The sequence below is a fragment of the Acomys minous genome, assembly GCF_964271855.1.
Source record: "Acomys minous genome assembly, chromosome: 19".
In the NCBI taxonomy this organism is placed as follows: Eukaryota; Metazoa; Chordata; class Mammalia; order Rodentia; family Muridae; genus Acomys; species Acomys minous.
This window is the reverse complement of record NC_140499.1, coordinates 61,475,037-61,487,986: the sequence shown is the minus strand read 5'-3', so window position 1 is coordinate 61,487,986 and position 12,950 is coordinate 61,475,037. Positions and strand designations below refer to the sequence as shown.

Sequence of the window (12,950 nt, the reverse complement as noted above, 5' to 3'; positions counted from 1 at the left end):
TGGCGCACTTCTGTAATCCCAGCACTCAAGAGGCAGAGGCAGGTGGATTGACATGAGTTAGAGAGCAGCCTGGTCTACAAAGCGAGTCCAGGACAGCCAAGGCTACACAGAGAAACCCTGTCTAGAGAAACCAAAAAAGAAAAACCAGACGAAGAAGGAAGAAGAGGAAAAGGAGAAGGAAGAAGAGGAAAAGAAGGAGGAAGATGGCTCAACGGTTAAAAGCACGGACTGTTCTTTCAGAATGCCTAGATTCAGTTCCCAACACTCACAGGTCAGTGTGGGCTGGAACTCCAGTTCCAGGAGATCCAACACGCTCTGGCCTGGCAGGGCACCAGGCATACCCATGGTACACAGACACACACGCAGCCAAAGCACCCATATACATAGTAAAGACGATACCTGCTAAACAAGAACCCACAGTACCCTCTCCCCTACCTGCTGTCGTTCAAAACTGTCTGAGGGAAGTTACCTTTGCACACGCTGAGCACATGGTTGTTGGCACTTCCTATCTTTCTGGTTTTTTTTTTAATTCATTTACTTACTATTTATACAGTATTTAGTCCAAATGTGTGTCTGCACACCAGACGAGGGCACCAGATCACATTATAGATGGTTGTGAGCCACCATGTGGTTAGGTGGGATTGACCTCAGGACCTTTGGAAGAACAGACAGTGCTCTTAACCACTGAGCCATCTCTGCAGCCCCTTTCTAGCTTTGAGGAGACACATTCTAAACCTCAGATGCTGGAGAGTGAGGAATGTTCAGATCGAGGAGAAGGAAGGCTTGATGGCCAAGGAGGAAGATGTCACGGAGGCCCAGGAACCCGACCTGCCACGCAAACATGAGTAAGAGCTGTGCAAGGTGAGAGGCAGCGTACAAAGCCAGAGAACAGCCTGAGCCAGAGAACATGCCAACAGGCTCGGAGGCATGAGAGTCCATGCTGACTAATTTCTTGTGTCTGTCTGTCTCCAGGACAAAGAATGCTTCGTGGGGTGAAATAGCAGGAGACACAGCCGGGAAAACTGGTCAGGACCAGATGATTAGAGACCCCTGAAAAGTATTTGTGTTGTGTTAGGGGGGCTAAAGAGAAGGCTCAGTGCTTAAGAGCACATTCTGCCCTTTCAGAGGACCTGGATTCAGCCCAGCACCTACGTCAGCCAGCCCATAATTGCTTATAGCGCTAGCCCATGGGATTTACAATCCTCTTCCGGTCTCCACAGACACCTGTGCACATACCACACATTAATAATTTTTTTTTTCCTGGTTTTTTGAGATGAGGTCTAAGTGGTGCTGGCTGTCTTGGAGCTCTCAATGTAGACCAGGCCAGACCCCAATCTCATGAAGTACTAGGATTAAAGGTGTGAGCCACCATGCCTGGTTTAATAAAAATAGATCTTTAAAAACAATTGTTTTCTACCAAGATGAGACTTGCTAGGCTGTGACCGTATGGTGCGGGGAGGAGGTCCCCTTCTGTCACAGACCTAGGGGAGGGGAATAGGATGAAAGAGGGAGGGAGGGACAACTAGTGAGATGTAATCTGAATAAATTAATTTTAAAAAACAATTGTTTTAAAATGCTCATGGAACTGAGGAGATGGCTCAGGGGTAAAGGGCACTTACTGCACACACATGGTGCCTATACAAACAGGCAGAAAAAACCACAAAAACAAAACACAAAGGCATTTATAGTTAGAGCTTAGGTGTATAGCTCAGTGGCAGAGAGCTTAGAAAGCTTTGTCTGGCAACCACAAGGCCCTAGGGTCAGTCTCCAGTAGCTCGCAGGGGAAATGTGTTTATGTCAAAGGTAGAGGTTTATTCAGGGGTTCACCCTATGACCCGCACGCAGGTACCCACAGGTGCCAAGAAGATTACTGGGTCCTTCATGAGGCCTCCAGGTAGCCAGACCGTGTCCGTCCCTGCCCTCAAGGTACCCACAGTTTCCAAGGGGTAACAAAACAGTCATACATATAATCAACAAAACACATAGTGGGAAAATTACAGACAGGCTTGACAGGGGAAATGACAGATCAGAGATGTAGTACTGATTGGGGAAAGGGCCCAAATGAATCAGCATTTCCAGAGAAGTGAAGCCTACAGCATCCAGACAGGAAAAGACGAGAGCTTGAGGGAGGAAGGGCCCGGACACAGACCTGGGCAGTCGCAGAAGCACCTGGCTACGTGAGCTCGGTGTTCTCAAACTGACTGAGGGCGGAAGCTGAGTTCCAAGAAGGAGCCCAATGTGCTATGGTGAGCTACTGGCAGCTGTCCTGATTGTCCTGTCAGTAAACACCTGTGGGGGTGGGGGCAGGTGGGTGGGTGGTGTCAGTAAACACCTGTGGGGGTGGGGGTGGGGTCTCTACAACCGCCACTTCCAACAGAGTAATGATCTGTGAGAGGCAAGAAGGAAATCAGGTTCAACACATGCTTGGTTCAAACTTCTAGAGTCTGACACTGGGCAGTTTATTTAATTCCAGTAGGGTTCTGGGAAGGAGCTTCCTGGTAGCAATTATCTCAAGCCCATGTACACGGTAAAACCTTAAGGCGTGACTACATTGAAACTCTTTGGTCAAGTACATGGGACCTCTTCCACACAGATGGGCTTGATAGCTTAAGGGCCCACGGAAGGATGCGATGTGGTGTCTGTCACACAGAGAGCATAGAGGTCACCAAGCTATAAAGCACTCGTGACATCTCCCCTAAGGATGGGTTCTATTGACTGAGGAACAAGGATTTTTTATTTTATTTTATTTTTATTTATTTTTTATTTTTATTATTTTTATTATTTTTTGGTTTTTCGAGACAGGGTCTCTCTGTGTAGCCTTGGCTGTCCTGGACTCGCTTTGTAGACCAGGCTGGCCTCGAACTCACAGCGATCCGCCTGCCTCTGCCTCCCAGTGCTGGGATTAAGGAACAAGGATTAAGATAAAGGTGGAGAGAGGGAAGAGACTGGGATAATCTGAGGGGTCTGAGCGTACCCTGGCCCTACAGACTGCACAGATCTCCAGGCCACTTAACCACACCCACCACCAGCCTTCTGTGTGGAACACAGGGCCACGTTGCGCCCACTGAGGAGACGATCTTTCGTGTTTGACATTCCTGGTTTCCCTAGTGCTTCACAATCCGCTGTTAGCTGGGCGCGGCGGGGCCTGCTTAGCTTCGGATACTCAGGAAGGTCAAGCAGGAAGCTAGAATGAGCCGGAGCTTGAGACCAGCCTAGGCGACACAGTGAGACTCTGCTGTAAAAAAAGAAAGAAACAAAACCAAACAAACAAACAAAAAAGAAAAAAAAAAAAGAAAGAAAGAAACAACTGCTGGTCGGTACCGTGAGTGAGGCACACCTTTAATCCCAGGACTCGAGAGGCAGAGGCAGGTGGATCTCTGTGACTTTGAGGCCTGCTTGGTCTACAAAGCGAGTCTCAGGACAGCCAAGGCTACACAGAGAACCCCTGTCTCAAAAAATAAAAATCCTAAACAAACAACTTTGAGCAGAGGTGTAGCTCACTAATGGAGCACTTGCTCAGTATGCATGGGTTCTCGGTTTGAACCCTCACTTCTGAGAAAAAAAAAGATTATTGAGGACTTTCTTTCTTTCTTTCTTTCTTTTCCTGAGACTGGGTTTCTCTGTGTAGCCTTGACTGTCCTGAACTCATTTTGTAGACCAGGCTGGCCTCAAACTCATAGAGATCCACCTGCCTCTGCCTCCCAAGTGCTGAGATTAAAGGCCTGTGCCACTACGCCTGGCGAGGATTTACCTTTTAAGCAGACAAAGCCCCTTCGGTCAATTAAGTGGACAATGGTAGGACAGACACAAGAAACAAGCAATTATTTACTATATCAAGTAGTGAGAAGCCAGTTGAGCTAGCGTGTTTCCATCACATAGGCCAGGGATAAGGGATGGCCACATGTTTGAGACCATCCTGGGCCAGATAACAAGCACGAAGCCAGATGGTTCCATAGAGCAAGGCTGCATCTCAGGGACGCTGGGAAAGGGCTGGGGAGATGGCTCAGTAAAGGTGCTTGCCTCCAAGCCTGAGGACCTGAGTTCAATCCCTGGGACCCACAAGGTAGACGGAGAGAGCTGGCTCTGTTCTCCACAGGCATGTCAGAGCTCACACAAATAAATAAAACTACTAAAAAGGAACCGTCTGTGCTGGGGGCAGGAGCGCCAGGCATGGGAACAGCAAGGCTGAGTGCTGACAGCCAGCCGCCCTGCCAGTCCCAGGGCTGTGCAGTGTCCAGCAGGCACTGTTGCTTTTCCTTCCTTTTGGGAAAACAGTGTATGAGTCAGTGTTCTCCCACGAAGCAGAACCAATGGCAGAGAGAAAGGGGCTGATAAAGCGATGCTTAACGAATGAAAGAATTATGGAATCACCCAAGTCCAAAGCCGGAAGGGTGGGTCAGCAGGCTGCGGCCCAGAAAGATCCAGGGTTTCAGTTCAGGTAGGAAGGCTGTGTGTGTGCCGCTCAGTCCCCTCTTGCTAAGGGAAGCCATCTCTTGTTCTAATGATCTGACCTCCAACTGTAGCTTATCCACAACATAGGCAGTGATCTGCTTTACTCAAAATCTACCAATCTAGGCCGGGCGTGGTGGCGCACACCTTTAATCCCAGCACTCAGGAGGCAGAGGCAGGTGAATCCCTGTGAGTTTGAAGCCAGCCTGGTCTACAAAAGTGAGTCCAGGACAGCCAGGGATACACACAGAGAAACCCTGTCTCAAACAAACAAACAAACAAACAAAAAAACCCCAAATCTACCAATCTAACTTTTTCTCTATTTTTCACGTGTGGATGGTGTACTTGTGTAAATGCACGGTCTTTGTTGTCAAGAATCACTGCTCACTGCTCTCCTACCTTATTTTTTGAGGCAGTATTGTTCATTCAAACCCAGCCTTCACTTACATGATTAGTCTTGCTATCCTTCCCCCCGCCTTTTTAAAAATTAAGGTAATTAATCTCATCCAAAATATATTGCCAGCGTCAGGTTTGTAACTCAGGGCTAAAATACTTTTACCTATCATAGTGAAACCCAAGGACCTGAGCCCTTCTCCCTCCAAAAAGATGTTGTCATCATATAAGAAACAAACATTTCAACCAGGCGTCTTTAATCCCAGCACTTGGGAGACAGAGGCAAGCAGCTCACTGTGAGTTTGAGGCCAGCCTGGTCTACAGAGAAAGTTCCAGGACAGCCAGGGGTATACAGAAATAAAAAACAAAACAAAAAATGAAGCCAGGCGTGGTGGCGCACACCTTTGATCCCAGCACTTGGGAGGCAGAGACAAGTGGATCTCTGAGAGTTCAAGGCTAGCCTGGTCTACAAAGCGAGTTCCAGGACAGCCAGAGCTATTACACAGAGGAACCCTGTCTAGAAAAACCAATTAAAAAAAAAATCTGGTGTTATCTCCCAGTGTAGCTAACGTCACATACACTCAGGTAAAACAGAAAGAAGAGATTTGCCATAAAATTGATTGAACTTTTCTTTGTGTGTGCCACCACCAACCGGCTCTTTCTGAGTTTTCAAATATACAAAACACATAATAGCCCAATGAATCTTGTGTGCCCATTACCATAGCCCTTGAAGGGATAAAGTAGACCCGTGGTTTCTTATCTTGGAAATTTCTATGGATATTGTAAAGCTTGTGCGGCTGGCACACTTGTAACACCACTTTAAGAACTGTTCATTTTAGCCGGGCTTGGTGGCACATGTCTGTAATCCCAGGACTCAGGAGGCAGAGGTAGGTGGATCATTGTGAATTTGAGGCCAGCCTGGTCTACAAAGCGAGTTCCAGGACAGCCAGGGCTACACAGAGAAACCCTGTCTCAAAAAAAAAAAACAAAAAACAAACAAACAAACAAAAAACAAACAGACCAAAACAAGACAAGAACTGTTCATTTTGGGCTGGGGAAAGGTCTTGAGTGAAGACAGGAGTTCTGAACTCTCCAGGACCGGGTTTAACAGCAGGAGGCAGGGTCAGAGGATGGCCTGGGCAAGCGGGCTAGCTTGACTTGCTGGAGTCTGTGAACTGCATGCGGAGTCCGCGAGACACTCAACCTCAATAAATAAGTAGGAAGAGACTGAGGAAAACACTAGATTTCAACTTTGGGCCTCCAACTTTGCACTCATTTTTTGTGCATACCACCCATCCACATACTTGTGAACACGAGTACATGTGTGCACACCACAGACACTCTACACATGCGAGGGGGGGAAAATACTAATTTGTTAAGTAGGCACATGCCTAGTTTCTCCAAGTGTGGCTGGAGCCTCTCTGGATATAGGGACCTGGATCTCTCTCCAGCTGGCAAAGGATCTGAATCCCGAGAAGGAGATGCTGAGACCTGTGGGCCCAGGATTCCCACCCTGTGCAGGCCCAGGGCTGAGGAGGCTAGCTGGGTGTGGCTGCCCCTCGAGCATAAGGGGAAGCTTTGAAGTCTACACTACCAGTAGCCGGCCTAAAGCTGTTTGCTATAGGTACTGAGAATGCCTAACTCCTGGCCAGTTAGGGGCTGCTCTCTCTGCCTCTGCAGGAACTCAACCAAGTACCATTTATGGTACAACTTCTATAAGTACCGCTGTCTCTGCTCCCCCCCACCCCCCAAGGTGAACTGGGGAGTGAGATCCTGGCTCTGAGCCTTGAGCCCCTAGGCATTTCCATTTCCCTGGAAGGGAGGCAAAGAAATGTACCTGAGGGAAACAATTAAGTAATACCTAGGCGTCTGCCTCCGGGCTCTGGCCATTGTTTGCTTAGGAGGTAGCACCGTTTGTAACCTAAGTTAAAGACTGCAGAGCTCACTGCTGGAATCCCCCAAAGTGGGCAGGGCTGCCCGCTTCTCGTTCTGCCAGAATTCCCACAGAGCCCACGACCCAGTGACTCCAGCGTATGCCTTTCACTGAACCCTCACCCTTGTGCCTGTGTCTCTATGGGTCTCTGGCCTTCTTGTTTCTCAACATCCTTCCCCGGGGCCCTGGGGAGCAGAGCTGTGGAGGCTGGGGGCAGTGGGAACAGGACAGTGTCCGGTTCTCACCAAGGACAATAAGGGCCGGAAAGGGCTGGAGCCAAGGCCTGGCGCAGACTAGCCCTCCTGCCTGCCCTGGGCGCCCCCAGGTCCCGCCCTGTCCCACTGGTATGCCCTAAATGCCAGGCGCTCTTCATGCTAGCGCCTGTCCTTGGGAGGGAGGCCAGCCCTGCCCACTTGCCTCATTCTCAATATCCCACTGCCTTCTTGTAGGATGGCACCACCTTTGACTCCAAGGAGCATGTCAGGTCAGGGGCCAGAAGCCTCCCGCCAGACTACAATGGCTCCGCCCACCTATTATTTACTCTTGTTTCCGGAGTCGGCGGCTGGTGCCTGCGGGTGTCACCGCCACGTGTGAGTGAACAGGAGGAAACATCTGGCTCCCTCTGTCCTCCAGAGGGATGCCCCTCTCTCCCTTCGGTCTGCTACCTCCCGGGTGGAGCAGTGTCCCAGAGGAGCGCCGGGTTCCTTTGTCTCCTTCATCCATCCTTCAGGTCTTGCAAGCCACCATGTCCTCAGGCCCCTTCACCTAATGATGGTGATTAGAGGCTGTGATATCCCTGCCAGGGTTAATTGGCAGGTCAGATGTGAATAGTCTTCAACTAGACACCACAGATAGGCTGAGTATAAAGCTGCTATTGGCGCCGACCTGCCTTGTAAAATCTACCCATTCCGGAGGAATGGGTCATTATTCCTTAGGCACATGCTGCCCCTGTTAGTAGGTGGTAGCAGGTGCCTAGATCACTGTTAAGTCACCTGTTCTCTGGTCTTCCCCTCCCTCTCTCCCCTAGACATAGAAGTGATGCTATCTGCCTGGCTCCGCCCCTCTAGACACCGGGCCTTATCTCGGGGCTCTGTGTGCCCAACCCACTGCTCCCCCTCCAGCTAAGGAGAAAAGTCAAAGTCTGACAGCAAGATCTAGAACTAACTAGCTTCCCATAGACTCGGGACCTATTTTGGACACCCACTTCCTTGCTCACTAGGTGAGCCTGGAACTGCCGTCCACAGTAAGTCTGTGATCTCTACTGAAGACTCTGGCCTGCTCCAAGCCTAAGAATAGGAGGCCCTCCCAGTAAGGTGTCTGGCCCCTGGGGCTCCCTAGGTTGGCTTCCAAAGAACTAGAGCACCCCCTAGCCCCTTAGGAGCAATCTGCAAGTAGAGTTCAGCCAGTGTACAGAATAGCCGAGTTCACAGCGCCCCCTGCAGGCAGGTTGTGTAAACAGCGCAGCTCGCCCTCTGCCACGGACAGGACAGGGCAGCGTGGCCTCTAATAATCCTCAGCCGAACTCCTGACTCTTTTACTCATGTTTACTGAGCCTTATCCCCTAACCTTTGTGCCTGTAATGTGTAGAATTTTGTTCTGGTTCCCACTGTCGGGCACTACTAAACACACAAGTGACCAAAATGGGTGCTCCCTGAAGCCTTCAGGACCCATCAGGAGAGGAGGTACCCTGGTGTTCTAAAGGAGCCGCACCCTGGACAGGACACAGCACGGGATCTGGGGGGCCACTTGCCTTACTCCCCTCAAGATTGGCTGAGGCCATGTGCTGGCTATTCTTTGACACACTCTGATAAAAACAGATGAATGTCCTAGTATCTTGGATACAAGATAAAGGGAGAGTGGCACAAAAACCACCTGCGCAGAGGCAAGGCTGGTGTCTGACCTAGAACCTTATACACACAGGCACTCTGCCCATGCTAGAGTCGAACAGACGGATGAGGAGAGCCATCAGTGGGGATGCCCAGATTGCTGCAAAAAGGCTCTTTTGCTCTGGCTAGGGACAAAAGCTCATCTTTCAGGATGGAGCGGGGAGCTGGAGTGACAGCCCCAGGTGGAACCCCATGGTCTGGGGGTTAAGAGGTCCACGTCCATTGCAAGATCTTGTTTGGTTTTGTTTTTGTTTGTTTGTTTGTTTTTTATTTTTTGGTTTCTCAAGACAGGGTCTCTCTGTGTAGCTTTGGCTGTTCTGGGCTTGCTTTGTAGACCAGGCTGGCCTCAAACTCACAGTGACCTGCCTGCCTCTGCCTCCCAAGTGCTGGAGTTAAAGGCGTGCGCCACCACGCCCAGCTCTGGCCTGGCTTTGGAAGAATGCTAAGGGACACCTGTCTCTCTCTTGTAGCCTCTCACATGTGCACCTACATGCACACATGTACACACACACCAGATAATAATAAGTCTGCTCTGGCAGACAGGAAGGCAACCTTTCCTGTATTCTACCTCATGACCTTTAACCTCTCTCCCCACAGGTTAAGACCTTGGATCATCTTCCTGTAAGTAGAAGGCGCTGCGGTGCCTGCCACACTCAGGCACCCGCAGATGAGGGCGACAACTCATCGCACGCAGCTCAGGGTCAGAACTACAAAGAATCATCTTTATTAGCCGTTAGGGGTTAGTTTCTCTTCTTGCCCTTGCCGGGGACTTTGGCTGGTGTGAGGACTGGAGCTGCTGCCTGGTACACGGTGGAGGAGATCTTGTTGATGTAGTACAGACCAACCATGGAGAAGATGAAGCTACAGGGGTGAGGGCGGAAATAAGTCATTACACAGACAGGCACGCGGCCAGCAGAGCAGTCACTGGCTCCAGGGAAGCATTCAGTTTCTTGCTTGGGAAATTAGGGGAAGAACAAAAAACAAAAAACAAACAAACAAAAAAAACCCCACCACCACCAACAACAAAAAACGGGAAGGCAAGGGAAGGGGCTGGTGACATCACAGGAGGACCCAGTGTGGCACCGCTGTTCCTTGCCCAACTATCAGATACATACCAAGTGGTGACACAGACCCGGTGGATGAGGCCAGATGCAAAGAGCGCCAGCAGCAAGCAGAGGAGAACTGCGGAGGCGAGAACAAGGGGGGTCGGTAGGTGCTCAAAAGAGACACAGAGAACCAGGAGCAGCCGGGCACGGTGGCGCACGCCTTTAATCCCAGCACTCGGGAGGCAGAGGCAGGTGGATTGCTGTAAGTTCCACAAAAGGAAGCTGAACCCAGTGGTGTATGCCTATACAGCAAACCAGGCAGGAGGCTGAGGCAGGAGGATCACTTAAGATAAGGCCAGCCTGGGTGACTCAGTGAGATCCAGCCTCAAACGTAAGCTAATACATAAAACATACTAGCGGGGCTTGAGGCGGGCTTGCTCCGATTATTTAGAGCGGAGGACTCAGACCTCTAAACAGGACAGGATGGGTTGGGAGGAGGGCACACAAAGGACGAAGAGGCCCCACTGGTTCAGCTGAAGCCAGCAGCGAAGTCAAAGACGAGGATTCTTTTTTTGTTTGTTTGTTTGTTTTTTTTTTTTCGAGACAAGGTCTCTCTGTGTAGCCCTGGCCATCCTGAAACTCAATCTATAGACCAGGCTAGCCTCGAACTCACAGAGATCTGCCTGCTTATGCCTCTGCTGGGTGCTGGGATTAACAGCCTGTGCCACCACTTTCTGGCTGAAAGACAAGGATTTTTGTCCTCCAACACCTTTATTTATTTATTTTGAGAAAATAATAGACAGAGCCGGGCCCTCGGGAGGCAGAGGCAGGAGGATCACTGTGAGTTCAAGGCCAACCTGGTCTACAAAGCAAGTCCAGGATAGCCAAGACTGTTACACAGAGAAATCCTGTCTCCAAAAACTAACAAAATAAAACAAAAGTGTAAGAGACAGGAATTCTGAGAGTGCTGGGTGGAAGTCCTGAAAAACCTGCCACAGGGTTGTGAAGACAGCAAAACCCAGAAGAAAGCAAAGAAATGAGGTGACAGTGACAGGCTTTTGCGTTACTGGGTGAGTCCTTCGTAAAGTGACAGCTGCTGGGACTCTCTGAGTTTGTAGCTTTCTTTCTTTGGTGCTTTGGTCCCAATGCTGACTCTGCTTTATGAACTTAATGCTCCATAAATAAGTGCTCCATAAATCAGATCTCTATAGGAACCATCTAACAAGGACTATTACATAGAAAAACTGAAAAAAAAATTTTTTTTTTCTCCAGACAGTGTCTCTGTGTAGCCTTGGCTGTCCTAGACTTGCTTTGTAGACCAGGTTGGCCTTGAACTCACAGAGATCTGCCTGCCTTTGCCTCCTGAGTGCTGTGATTAAAGGCATGCGCCACCACACCCAGCCTACAAAACTTATTCATCAGGGCTGCAGATGTGGCTCAGTTGGTGGAGTGCTTGCCCATCATGCTGGAAGGCATGGGTTTGATACCCAGCATCACATAAACTACATGAGGTGGTGCTAACCTCAGGACGTGGGAAGTAGAGGCAGGAGGATGGTCAGCTCAAGGGTTTAAAGTCATCCTCAGCTAGGCTGGAGAGCCGGCTCAGAGGTTAAGAGCACTGACTGCTCTTCCAAAGGTCATGAGTTCAATTCCCAGCAACCACATGGTGGCTTACAACCATCTATAACAAAATCTGGTGCTCTCTTCTGGCCTGCAGGCAGAATGCTGTATACATAATAAATAAATCTTAAAAAAAAAAAAAAGTCATCCTCAGCTGTGTAGTAAGTGCAAGCGCAGCCTGGGCTACAGAGGGGAGGAAGACAGGGGAAGAGGCAAAGAGAAACAAAGAGAGAGTTCTAACAGTTCCTTTCCATTTGCCTTTAGCAGGAGTCCTGCTGTGGGCAACATATCAGTGATCACAGATTTCACAACCACCTTCAAGCAGAACTCACCGGTTCTGGCTCGACTTCACATCAGAACCCCTCAGTGGACTTGATCTTGCTTTCTTTTCTCACAGACATAAAAAATACCTTCCCAAGGAGGAGGCCTATCAAATATCACCTCAGACTTGACTGTTTGCTTGAAACCTCTCCTGGGAGCCGGCCAAGTTTTCCCTTTTTCTTTCTCCTCACTCTCTGTCTCTGTCTCTTTTCTTTCCTGCCTCTCTTCCAGCTCCAGTGCCGGATAAAATGCTTAATCCGGAAGCATCCTGTCTTCATGACAGTGTTCTCCTTAACCATCTAAGTACCGGGAAATTCAGCATCACCCTTGAGGGAGATTTTTTTTTTTAAAGGTTCAACCAACTACGTGGTTTCACTTACTCTCAGGGAAGATCTTTGCCTGGAAACCTTTACCAAAGACCAGATTTTCCAGATTATTGAAGGCCTGGATTGAGGAAATTAAGGAGAAACTCGTGCAACAAGTCAAGGCTAGGGAGTAGGAGACACACAAAACCTACCACCGCTGGGAAGTAGGAGAAATACAGGGACCTGACGCCCTCCCCCCACGCCCATCTTCTGTTCAAACGTATGCTGCAACTTCCCAGCTCGGGGAGGAGGATACAGTCAGGGAAAAGACGAAAAGGCCGGAGCCCAGCAGGCCCCCCTGAATTGTGAGCCACTCGGTGGAGGCCAGCTGACGGCTGTATATCTGCATGCCAGCGAAGAGCAGCAGGGACAGGAGGGAGGACAGTGCCAAGGAGGTTCCAGTACCGACCGCTGGACATGAGAAAGAGTCAGGCTAAGTTTCAGGCTGATTCACCCTGGAGCTCGGCCTGCCAACCACTTCCTAGGGCTCCCAGCAATGCAGCCACACTCCCCACCCCACCACCCCACTGCGATCTCCAGGAACCCCCCCCCCCCCAACTCCCCGGGCCCCCACACCCAAGTTCCCGCCTGTCCGGAGGAAATGCCTGTTCCCTGGAAACCAAGACACGTCAGCTTTAACCAGGCTACCGGGAAAAGAGGCCACCCCAACGCCCACCCCCGCTAGAGTAACCCGGGCATTCATCCGGCCCGTCGGGTTACCCATCACGCCCGGTCCGTGGGTCCAATCGGTGCCTCTGGAGAAAGAGGGGGAGCCAGACCCGGCGCGGCCGTCTCTACGCAGGCGTCAGGGCCCAACGTGGACTTGCTTTACTTCTTCCTCTACGCGCCTTGGACGCAGCGCCCTCTTGCGGCAAGGAGGAAATAATGCTTCGAAGAGCATTCTAGGCCACCGCCCTGCTTGGTCCCCAACCTTCTG

General features: G+C 50.2%; 1 protein-coding gene across 3 annotated transcripts; it reads right to left on the bottom strand.

The window, feature by feature from the left end:
- Positions 1-9,362: 9,362 nt before the first annotated feature.
- On the bottom strand, positions 9,363-12,875 carry KRTCAP2 (keratinocyte associated protein 2). Of its 3 annotated transcripts, none has more exons than XM_084769542.1 (5): positions 12,734-12,875; positions 12,270-12,424; positions 12,029-12,092; positions 9,777-9,843; positions 9,363-9,522 (listed from the first exon to the last, which is right to left on the bottom strand). In XM_084769542.1, exons 1-5 carry the CDS (start codon positions 12,735-12,737, stop codon positions 9,402-9,404), a joined length of 411 nt encoding a protein of 136 aa, XP_084625668.1. In that variant the 5' UTR covers positions 12,738-12,875; the 3' UTR covers positions 9,363-9,401. The 3 variants fall into 3 exon arrangements, with proteins under 3 accessions (XP_084625668.1, XP_084625669.1, XP_084625670.1); XM_084769543.1 differs by having other exon boundaries at positions 12,690-12,867; XM_084769544.1 differs by lacking the exon at positions 12,734-12,875 and adding an exon at positions 12,590-12,696.
- Positions 12,876-12,950: the final 75 nt, after the last annotated feature.

Excerpts from the sequence above, each read along its gene's own strand:
- KRTCAP2 (XM_084769542.1), bottom strand. Across the intron at positions 12,093-12,269 it reads TTTTCGTCTTTTCCCTGACT|GCCTTCAATAATCTGGAAAA; the intron begins GTATCCTCCTCC and ends TCCTCAATCCAG. Across the intron at positions 9,523-9,776 it reads CGGGTCTGTGTCACCACTTG|CTTCATCTTCTCCATGGTTG; the intron begins GTATGTATCTGA and ends TCACCCCTGTAG.